The sequence below is a fragment of the Anopheles merus genome, unplaced genomic scaffold, assembly GCF_017562075.2.
Source record: "Anopheles merus strain MAF unplaced genomic scaffold, AmerM5.1 LNR4000160, whole genome shotgun sequence".
NCBI classification, from domain to species: Eukaryota; Metazoa; Arthropoda; class Insecta; order Diptera; family Culicidae; genus Anopheles; species Anopheles merus.
Genome location: NW_024427740.1, coordinates 36,028 through 47,957, shown reverse-complemented (window position 1 = coordinate 47,957; position 11,930 = coordinate 36,028). Strand labels below are relative to the sequence as shown.

The following is an 11,930-nucleotide window of genomic DNA, read 5'->3' as shown; positions in this document are numbered from 1 at the left end:
AGTTAGAATGACTATGACCAACGTCACATGCCAGGTGAGGGTGGATGGAAAACTCTCAGGACCTTTTGCTACCACCAAAGGTCTGCGCCAGGGAGACGGGCTTGCCTGTCTCCTATTCAACCTGGCGCTAGAGAGGGCCATCCGTAACTCGAGGGTGGAGACTACGGGAACCATCTTCTATAAGTCAACCCAGATCCTGGCATACGCTGATGATATAGACATCATTGGTCTGCGGCTCTCCTATGTAGCAGAAGCCTACCAAGGGATCGAGCAGGCGGCAGAGAGCCTCGGATTGCAGATAAACGAGGCAAAGACCAAACTGATGGTGGCAACATCAGCGGACCTACCAATAAATAATCCGAATCTACGTAGGCGTGATGTACAGATAGGTGAACGCACTTTTGAAGTCGTCCCAGAATTCACCTATCTTGGGTCAAAGGTCAGCAACGACAATAGCATGGAAGCTGAGTTGCGCGCAAGGATGCTGGCGGCCAACCATAATTCTACAGCCTGAAAAAGCAGTTCACCTCAAAGAACCTGTCGCGACGAACGAAGCTGGGACTATATAGTACCTATATAGTACCAGTACTCACATACGCCTCTGAGACATGGACACTGTTCTAAATCTGACGAAACCCTCTTAGCCGCGTTCGAGAGGAAGATACTCAGAAGGATACTTGGCCCCGTATGTGTGGAAGGACAATGGAGGAGCCGCTATAATGACGAGCTATACAAGATGTACGGTGACCTCACTGTCGTACAGCGTATAAAGCTCGCCAGGCTCCGGTGGGCTGGCCATGTTATACGCATGGAAAGGGACGACCCAGCCCGTAAAGTCTTTTTAGGCCGTCCACAAGAACAGAGGAGGCGTGGTAGGCCCAAATTGAGGTGGCAAGATGGCGTGGAGGCGTCCGTCATTAGGGCAGGGATAACGGAGTGGCAGACGAAGGCGCGAGACTGTGAGCGGTTTCGGACACTCCTGAGGCAGGCCAAGACCGCAAAGCGGTTGTAGTGCCGGATAAGTAAGTAAGTAAGTAACCGGGCCAAATTAACTAGTTGCCTCGATGAAAGGAAACCCCGAAAATAAAGGAAAATCATCCAAGCGCCCGTAGTTGGTTAGCAACATCGTTCTATAGTGGGTAACTTTTATCGTATATGCAGATTCTATCAAAGTGTATGAAGACCAGGTGGTCTCGTCCCATACAAATTGACAACTAATTTCGGAATAAAAAAAGCACCTTTTGACAGAATGGGTGAAATGAATTTCCATAGGAACGGTTCGCTTTGTTCGTAGCAAAACATACGTAGTACACATTGGTATCCTCATCGACGACATTATTTTGATCCAAAAATGGATTTTAATTAGTTCAGATTTGGTTTAGCTTACAATAAAAAATATTTTAAGTGCTTTTTAAAGTATTTAAGTGCAAATAACGAAGATTCTAAGATTGTTTGTGCATTAGGCAAGTCAAGGTCCTTGAAAGAGAACAGGTCGAAGCGCTTAGAGTAAATTGACAGAAAGCCATGGGAAAATTTTGACAGTTAAAGTGAACATTGTTTATGTTTAGCGATGGACGTTGCTATGGAGTGAATGAGAGTTTTGTTCAGCATTTTACATTCAATTCCTGTTAGAATATTTGAAGAATCAGAATCCAATTAGAATATTACATGACTGATACAATCCAAGGATCTCATTTATCATTCGTAGTCGGGTTATAAGTAAATGACGGTATGCATATTGTACCAGTGTGTATCGATTGGATGTTTCATTTTACTCTCAGTGTTCAATTAGCCGGTCTCATGGTACAGTCGTCAACTCGTACGACTTAACAACATGCCCGTCATGGGTTCAAGCCCCAAATAGACCGTGCCGCCATACGTAGGACTGACTATCCTGCTATGGGGGGAAATCAATAAGTCACTGAAAGCCAACCCCACAAGTGTGTTGCCAGGCCTTGACCGGCATCGGTTGTTGAGCCAAAGAAGAAGAAGAAGTTCAATTGAAAGTAAAAAGGACTTCTTTAACACAGTTGAACATGTTAAACATTTCGTTTTTCCAGCAGGACCGTTGCAAACGGTAGTGGTTTGTGGTCACGGAATGGCAAACAATGAAAAAGGTTATCAATGTTTCTGAATACAGAGTAGACTGCAATTACTTCTCCTTTATTGTCCAGAAGTGATTGACCGCAAGAAATTTAACCAATATAACCTTCCTGTTGGAATTAGAATAATTATTTTCGAACATAAATTTGAATTGCATAAAACAAAGCGTTAGGAAACTAAGATTAGGTTATAAACTACTCGACGTTAGAAACTGCTCGATCTGCTTGAACTATGAACTGCATGAATTATTATATACAAAAAAGGACAAACGAATATACAGTTGCAAACCGACCAGCGATAAAGGTGTACACTTTCCTATTCAAATTTCCTCCAAATATCACAGCCAGCCCCTTTTCGTGAATATATTTCACATTTTTGGTCCTTCGAGCCGGATCGTGATATACGGAGAAGAAATAAGTTTCATTCTGCATCAAGAGTGGAATTCGGTATTCGTCGTCAAGTGTGCAAGTCATTCCGTGACAATTCCCGCCATCGCATATCGCCCCGCATCAAGGGCAACGGTCGGTTACACGCCATCATTTTGAATTTCGCGCCATCGCTTTGTTCGTTATTTTCGTGTGATATCGCAGTATTTTCTTTGTGCAATGGATAAGAAAATTAAGGCAGTGCAACTGAAAAAGAGGATCGCCCTGGAGAACATAAAATCGCTGGAACGGTTCCAGGCGAAATATTCGAGTGATGATGCCAAGCAGATTCCGGAGGTGTTAGAAGATCTGGCGAAACATAAGGAAGAGTTTTTCACCGCAGTTTCGAAACTGGAAGAGCTTGAAGATAAAGACGAAGCGGTCGAAGCCAGCATAATGGAACGGATCGACATTGAAGAACGCTGTCGCAAGCTAAAATCATTTCTACGGGAAAGACAGCCAAAGGAAGAAGGTTCGCTCAACGATACAACGGGCTTGGCTTCCTCAACGCTTGCATTCGGTCGACCCCACGCGCCAAATTTACGTTTGCCCAAAATCGAACTTCCAACATTTGACGGAGATCACACAAAATGGCTTTCTTTCCGAGATCGCTTCATCGCAATGATCGACGCTTCAGCCGAGCTTCCATCTATCGCGAAGCTACAATACTTACTGTCATCGTTGAAGGGGGACGCGGCGGTACCCTTCGAGCATACACCTTTAACGGCGGACAACTATTCGGTTACCTGGGCGGCGCTTCTTAAACGGTACGACAATTCTCGTCTTTTGATTCGCGAATACTATCGCAAATTGCACTACCTTCCGGGAGTGCAATTGGTGTGCGTTGACAAGCTCACGCACCTGGTGGATGAATTCACCCGCTTCGTCAACGGGTTGAAAAAGCTGAACGAACCGGTTGACTCGTGGGACACACCCCTCTCAAACATGCTGCTGATGAAGTTGGATCGAGAGACATTGTTGGCTTGGGAGAAACATTCCGTGCACTTCACGACGGACAAATATAAGGATGTGATCGACTTCGTGCAAGATCGTATCCAAATCTTGAAATCGACCAACAACTTCGTGAAGGATCAAGCAGCTAGTGGTATCAAGGTGGCCGGTCTCATTCGTCAACCAGGGCAACGGAGATTCATCGCGAATGCAGCTACATCTCGCTCGGCTCCTGCTGCATCGACTGCGCACACCCAACAGCCAAAGTGTCCATTGGAGTGTTCCGAAGACCACACACTGCGCAACTGTCCAGTGTTCATCGCCAAGGAGGTCCAACAGCGACGGGACGTCGTCGCATCGAAGCGGCTGTGCTGGAACTGTTTGAGCAGCAATCATCAGGTTAGAGCGTGCAAGTCGGATTATTCGTGTCGCACGTGTCGTGAGCGTCATCACACACTTCTACATCATTCACCACCCTATGCTCCACCCGCAACGGTAACATTGTCAGCTCAGTCGAATGAAGACAATGTGTTTCTGGCGACGGCAAACATCCAGATCAAGGATGACTACGGGAACACCCATGAAGCAAGGGCGTTGTTGGATTCGGGATCCATGTCGAATTTCATCGCTGAGGAGTTCGCACGGAAACTGCTGACGAGTCGCAAAAGGGTCAACGTCGCTGTATCGGGCATCGGCAATGCAGTACAGCAGATCAAGGGTTCCATCGTCGCTACCGTTCAGTCCAAGACACAACCCCTCGCAACGGAGATGACTTTCTTGGTTCTGGACACGCCATCCGCAAACATCCCTACATCACCAACGGACGTCTCTTCATGGAAAATGCCGGACGTGGCATTGGCGGACAGCACCTTTAACAGTCCGGGGCAAATCGACATCGTCATCGGAGGCGATACGTTCTGGGAGCTCCACACCGGTCGCAAGTGCTCTATCGGTAGAGGCAAACCGTGGCTGGTCGAAACCCACTTTGGTTGGGTTGTCACCGGCAACACTCATCATTCGTCAGTCGGTCCGCGGCTGTGCCATCTATCTGCATACGACACCCCACTGGAGGAGACCATGCAGCGGTTCTGGGAGAGTGAAACCATAGCCGAGGATCCTGTGCTATCGGTTGAGGAGAATGCTTGCGAGAAGCATTTCGCAGCAACAACTGTTCGCAACTCAAGTGGAAGGTATGTCGTTAGTTTGCCATTTAACTCCAACCCTAATATCGTTTTAGGAGAGTCGAAGGAAATAGCCGATCGCAGACTGCGTTCTATCGAACGGCGGTTGAACACCAATGCTAAAATGAAAGAAGAGTATGTGAAATTTATGAAAGAATATGAGCATTTGGGGCATATGAAGCGGCTTACCAGTCCTGCAAACGATTCGGTAGAGCATTATAACCTCCCACATCACGCTGTCGTTAAAGAGTCAAGCACAACCACGAAGGTGCGTGTCGTGTTCGATGCATCCTGTAAGACTTCGAGTGGTTACTCATTGAACGATAAACTCTTAGTGGGACCAGTCGTTCAAGAAGATCTTTTATCGATTATCCTTCGGTTTCGTTCTCGTGCCATTGCTCTCACTGCAGACGTAGAGAAGATGTATCGGCAAATTTTACATAGCCCTCATGACCGTAACTATCTACGCATCCGGTACAGAGAACATCCTGCAGATCCTATATCGACCTTTGAGCTACAGACGGTTACGTACGGCACAGCCTCTGCTCCATTTTTGGCAACCAGGACCCTCAAACAGATTGCTCTTGACCACAAGGAAGAGTATCCTTTGGCAATGAACGCGGTCATGAACGATTTTTACGTAGATGATTTGCTAACGGGTACCGATGATTTGTCCGAAGCAATCGTTATACAAGGCAAATCTCAGACATGCTAAATTCAGCTGGTTTCACGCTGAAGAAATGGGCATCGAACCGCTCCGAAGCATTGAAGAACGTTCCTTCAGAAGATGTGGCGGTACAACTCTCGCACGAGTGGAAGAGCTCGAAACAAGTATCCACACTAGGCATCGTTTGGGAACCGGCAACTGATACACTACGGTTTCGTATTGAGATACCACCTACAACACCCAGCATGACGAAAGGTTAATTTTGTCATATATCGCCAAGATATTTGATCCCCTCGGGCTACTGGGCCCAACGATCATCATCGCAAAGATGTTCATGCAGCAACTATGGGCTCTCAAGATTCATGGAAAGGCATATGACTGGGACAGCGAGCTACCATCGCACTTACAGCATGAATGGTCGAAATTTCACTCTACATTATCTTCACTACGCAATTTGACAGTCCCACGGTACATATCGCAATGCACGGCAACAAGTCTGCAAATTCATATCTTTGCTGACGCATCACAACTAGCATATGGTGCTTGTTGCTACATTCGGGCTGAAAGCATGGAAGGAGTCACCGTGCAGCTGCTAACAGCCAAGTCAAAGGTCGTTGCGTTATCCAATTCACATTCCATAGCTCGATTGGAATTATGTGCAGCACGACTAGCCACACTTCTTTACGAGAAAGTCCAGCAATCACTGAAAATTTCTGCTACCACCATCTGTTGGACCGATTCCATGACTGTCCTTCACTGGCTGAATTCAGCACCAAATCGATGGAAGCCCTTCGTTGCAAACAGGGTTGCAAAAATTCAGCACACGGCTGGAATACAATGCTGGAAGCATGTTCCAGGCTCGGACAATCCAGCAGACGACATTTCGCGAGGTTTAACGCCGGAAAAGTTGCTAGTGTGTGAGCGCTGGTGGCACGGGCCACATTGGTTAGCACGCAACTCGGAAGAATGGCCACAGAACACACCATCACCAAGCGAAGATGAGAGCGCAGAAGAAGAAAAACTATCGTCACGGGTTGCAAGCACAGCATTAATCTGCGAATTTCGAAACAGTTTGTTCTCACGATTTTCGATCTACCACAAACTGCAAAGAGTTGTTGCACATTGTTTGCGCTTTATACAAAACGCAAAGCGCCGCGTAGGAAACAAGGTCCATGCTAAGGATATCCCACCGCTCACTGTAGACGAACTCAAGGCGGCAGAACTCAAGTTGTGTTATCTTTCGCAACAAGACACCTTTTCCGAGGAGATACAACACCTGCAGAAGGGCAAAGAGATTCCGAAGAACTCCAAACTGAAATGGATTTCCCCTTTCATAGATACGCAAGGTATTCTGCGCATTGGTGGCCGGCTCAGTAACGCACATCTGTCGGAATCAGAAAAACACCCGGTAATATTATCATCGAAACATCCACTGTCCGCACTACTAGCTGTTTCGATACACTTGAGTAAGCTGCATGCTGCACCACAACTGCTTTTAAAAACACTACGCCAAAGCTTTTGGATAATTGGCGGTCGCAATTTAAGCAAGTCTGTGTACCACAGTTGCCACGCATGTTTTAAGGCCAAACCCACACTTCTTAAGCAAAGTATCGCCGATTTGCCAACATCACGAGTCACACCAACAAGACCATTCTCAGTATGCGGAGTAGACTATTGCGGACCAATCTATATAAAACAAACCATACGCAACAGAAGTCCGATTAAAGCATACATCGCCATATTTGTATGTTTTCAACAAGAGCGGTACATATCGAACTGGTTGGCGATTTAACATCAACAGCATTTATCAATGCACTTCGTCGTTTGATTGCACGTCGTGGTCAAATCAGTGAACTGCATTCCGACAATGCAACCACCTTTAAGGGAGCGGCACATGAGCTGAATCGCGTCTACAAGATGCTAAAGAGCGACGAACACGATCGAGCTGCTATATTTGATTGGTGCGCGATGAATCATATGAAGTGGAAGTTTATCCCACCAAGAGCACCACATTTTGGAGGTTTATGGGAGGCGGCGGTGAAGGCAGCTAAAAAGCATATAGTCAGAACAATAGGAACAACAAGCATCACACAGGAGAGCATGCTTACCCTACTTGCCCAGGTAGAGCAATGTTTGAATTCGCGACCAATTACACCTCTATCCGATGAGCCGTCGGACTTGGAACCATTGACACCGGGACACTTCCTCGTCGGTGGCAATCTGCAAGCGGTACCAATCATCGATTACACCGAGACACCGAGCAACTATTTGAGGGAATACCAGTTGGTACAAAACATCTGCAAACCATTTGGGCTCGATGGTATCCGGAGTACCTGCAGCAGTTACAAGCTCGAGCCAAATATTGCAACGGGAAATCAGCGGTTCTGAAAGAAAATACACTGGTGATTATTAAGGAAGACAATGTACATCCTACCTCGTGGCCGATGGGGCGCATCGTTGCAGTACACCCTGGAAAGGACGATGTTGTTCGCGTCGTTACACTGCGCACTGCTTCAGGGAAGCAAATCGTCCGCGCAGCTAATCGTCTGGCAGTTTTGCCTAATCCGGACGTAATTAGCAACTTAGAGCAGAAGGAAACCACTGGCACTGAGTAACGCGCAGCTGCAAGCCACGCGACATTGTTTACATTTCGCACTCATGGCAGAACAAGATACACGCAACACACATTCACACATCTACACACACGAGCAGTATGATAGGAGATAAGCGTCAGGTTCAAGAGTCGAACTTTTTTTGAATTCTTTTTTTGAACTCAGTTTGAATTTATATATTGCATGAAATTTAAAGAAGTTCTTCTTGGTGGCCGGGAATGTTGGAATTAGAATAATTATTTTCGAACATAAATTTGAATTGCATAAAACAAAGCGTTAGGAAACTAAGATTAGGTTCCCGCTGCGCAAAGCGACGCAAGAAATCATGGCGTTCGGAGAATTTTATCATGCCTTCTTTTTCCCTCCAACGGCAAATTTGTCAAGCAGCCAGTCGAGCTACCCGTCCCTGGCTCCGCCTCATACCCCTCGCCTGAACGCGCTGTCGAAGGTTTAGATGTGTTGGTGCGTCAGACGGCCAATCGCTGTCAGCCGTCGTCCGTGCTTTTTCCCTCCATAGCGCTATCTCTTTCTCGCTTCCCGCTGCGCAAATTCGAGCAGTTTCCAGCGCAGGAAATGTACCAAAATCTGCGCTGGCCAGCGCAGATTTGGCTGGTCTCCCGCGCTGGACTTCAGCGATTCCCGCGCTGGGTCGAGCAAGTTTAGCGCCATCTGTTGGCGAAATGGACGAACTATTTATGGGGGTGGAGCAGAAAAACGGTAAAAAATTTAAAAATATTGGCGCCCATTTTCTCGTCCGCTTCTTCTCCCTCCCTCACCCTGCCTTGCCTTACTTGCGCTTCTACCCGTGCCTTCCGCCGCCAGCTGATTGGGTGTTTGTGATGTATGCGTTGATTCATATATGTGCATTGCGGTTGTGTATTGTTATTGGTGGGTGTTAGCATTTATTAATTTGTGTGTGACCTTGAGACGCTGTGGGAGAAGCTGGATTGGGATTTAAAGTGTTATCGGTGTATTGATGGTTTATTTTATTTCGTGCCGCTGCTGATGAGACCATTCGATGCCCGTGCCGGTCGAGGGTGACGAAGCCTATTTAAAACAAGCGTAGGAGAACGTCTAACACTAATCTAATATTTTTTAATTTGATCATGTTTGATGCTTCAACGACCTTCTAAGCATCATGTAGCACAGTGTATAGTGGCAATATATATTTTTTTTTAATGTGCCGAAATCTGTCTCGAGTTTTGGGGTCTCACACACACACGCACACACACAGCGCGGGGAAAGCAACCGTCCGCTCTACCATGCCGCGATCCCCCACCCCACCCGGCGCTTTGGATGATGATGCGCTACAAGATAGCTGAACCAGCCTTTCTTCCGATAAGGTAGCCGTACTCGCTCGTGCGGGAGAGGGGGGGGGGGGGTATTGGTGGAGGGTGCGCGCTCGCCTGCGCGCTTTCGTGGGTGCGTGCTTTCGTTCGCGCTTTCGTGGGTGTGCGCTCGCATGCGCGCGTACGTGCAAGTGTGCGTGCATGCGTGTGTGTGTTTGCGTGTGTGTGTGTGTGTGCGTGCGTGTGGAAACCCCAAAACGGTTTGATTCTGATGCGTACATTTTCATCCACTGCGACAACAAAGTCCGTGCATTTTTTATCTCGCTACCTGAGAGACAACACAATTCTGCTAGCGGATGCAAGTTGAAACAAAACTTGAATTGAATTCATACAAAAGAGGATTCTGGATTTGTTTATTACGGTGCGCGTATGGTGCTGCACATGTCCGTCCAGAATCTGGCGGCTTGTTGGCTGGGCAAGCCGGTATCATGACGCCGAGCGACCGGCACTGCCTTGGAATGGGTTCGGCTCGGGAGGTTAATGTCCTTTGGTCGAGTGCATTCCGTGCATTTGTCGCGTCACATCGGTAGCCGGCAGCATCAAAGACAAGCCAAACTCTTCCCCGGGCGTGGAATGTTATGCTAATTTCTTCTTATTATTATTATTATTGTTGGCGTAATAGCCAGCGCGATCATGCCGGCCATTTTAGGACTTGAGTACCACGTAGCCGGTTTGTCAGCCCTTGCTACGGCGGACGGTTCATACGTGGTTAGAACCCGCGACGGGCATGCTGTTACGATGTGCGGAATGGTGGCGGTGCCGCTGGACAGCTCCTATCTTGCGGGCAACTTGCATACTGTCACACTGTCTCCTACCCGATGCATACGCTGCAGGCATAGGGAAGGATGCACCTCCACAATAAAAAAAAAACACCGTCATGAACCAGCGGCGGATCTAACGGTAGGCGGACTAGGCGGTCGCCGAAGATCTCTAGTCTGTAGTATGCCGTATGTCTACAAGTGGACAGAGGCCTCGTAAAAAATAAAACAACAACAACAAGTGGACAGAGTATTAGCGATAAAGGCCCCGGGAAAGATGGTCCTGTGGCTGGAGAAACATTTACCCCCCCCCCCCTCCCCCATGCCGACAACAATTTTAGGGCCTGTGATGATCGTAGGGGTCCCACTCCCTCCCCCCCCCGCGCCAACGATTTAAGTATACTGTTATATCTCCCAACAGCTGTACCCCCTCCAGTACCCCTCCTCCCGGTCATCAGTTACCATTTACAGCGACCGTCTTTCCGCCTAGGGCACCCGATTCCCCTACTCCGTCACTGTCATGAACACCTTCCTTTCTTTGACCGGTCGATCATAACATTCCGGAAGAGCATACATTCGGCGACAGTTTTGCATACACACGCACACTCACACCCATGCGCAGGCGGCTTGGTATATCTGTGTAATCTACACCATACGAAAGCAAAAGCTTAGTGTAATAAAATTATGCTTTATGTTTAGCACGTTCAGTTCGATGGCAGGCCCCAGGGACTGCCAGTGAACTTTCCAGTATGCCGATTTTACAATCAGCTTGCGTTCTAGATGCCGGCGGAACGGAATGTTGATGAAAAACAGCGCCAGGCTGAACGTGCTAATGCGAATTAGGGTTCTGCCCGTTGCACAGCAAACCCTCCAGCGTGAGCTAGCGATTCCTTGGTCATTTTTACATTGCAGCGATTGAACTCATTGCGCTTTTTTGGTTTGATTTGTGAAAATGCAACTTCCTCGCTGCAATGTTTAGTAACGGCTTTTTAAGCGCCACAGCAACTCATGAGCATTGGCCACAAGCGAGAAAGAGATAGCGCTATGGAGGGAAAAAAGCACGGACGACGGCTGACAGCGATTGGCCGTCTGACGCACCAACACATCTAAACCTTCGACAGCGCGTTCAGGCGAGGGGTATGAGGCGGAGCCAGGGACGGGTAGCTCGACTGGCTGCTTGACAAATTTGCCGTTGGAGGGAAAAAGAAGGCATGATAAAATTCTCCGAACGCCATGATTTCTTGCGTCGCTTTGCGCAGCGGGTTGTGGCCAATGCTCATGAGTTGCTGTGGCGCTTAAAAAGCCGTTACTAAACATTGCAGCGAGGAAGTTGCATTTTCACAAATCAAACCAAAAAAGCGCAATGAGTTCAATCGCTGCAATGTAAAAAATGACCAAGGAATCGCTAGCTCACGCTGGAGGGTTTGCTGTGCAACGGGCAGAACCCTAATTCGCATTAGCACGTTCAGCCTGGCGCTGTTTTTCATCAACATTCCGTTCCGCCGGCATCTAGAACGCAAGCTGATTGTAAAATCGGCATACTGGAAAGTTCACTGGCAGTCCCTGGGGCCTGCCATCGAACTGAACGTGCTAAACATAAAGCATAATTTATTACACTAAGCTTTTGCTTTCGTATGGTGTAGATTACACAGATATACCAAGCCGCCTGCGCATGGGTGTGAGTGTGCGTGTGTATGCAAAACTGTCGCCGAATGTATGCTCTTCCGGAATGTTATGATCGACCGGTCAAAGAAAGGAAGGTGTTCATGACAGTGACGGAGTAGGGGAATCGGGTGCCCTAGGCGGAAAGACGGTCGCTGTAAATGGTAACTGATGACCGGGAGGAGGGGTACTGGAGGGGGTACAGCTGTTGGGAGATATAAC

At 47.8% G+C, this 11,930-nt stretch overlaps 1 protein-coding gene across 1 annotated transcript; it reads left to right on the top strand.

Moving 5' to 3' along the window:
* The first annotated feature begins 2,708 nt into the window (after nt 1-2,708).
* LOC121601739 lies at nt 2,709-5,375 on the top strand. The gene has a single exon (XM_041930546.1). It carries the CDS (start codon nt 2,709-2,711, stop codon nt 5,373-5,375), a length of 2,667 nt encoding a protein of 888 aa, XP_041786480.1.
* Nucleotides 5,376-11,930: the final 6,555 nt, after the last annotated feature.

Bases quoted from the DNA above. Each gene is read 5' to 3' on its own strand.
- LOC121601739 (XM_041930546.1), top strand. From the start codon at position 2,709: ATGGATAAGAAAATTAAGGCAGTGCAACTGAAAAAGAGGATCGCCCTG.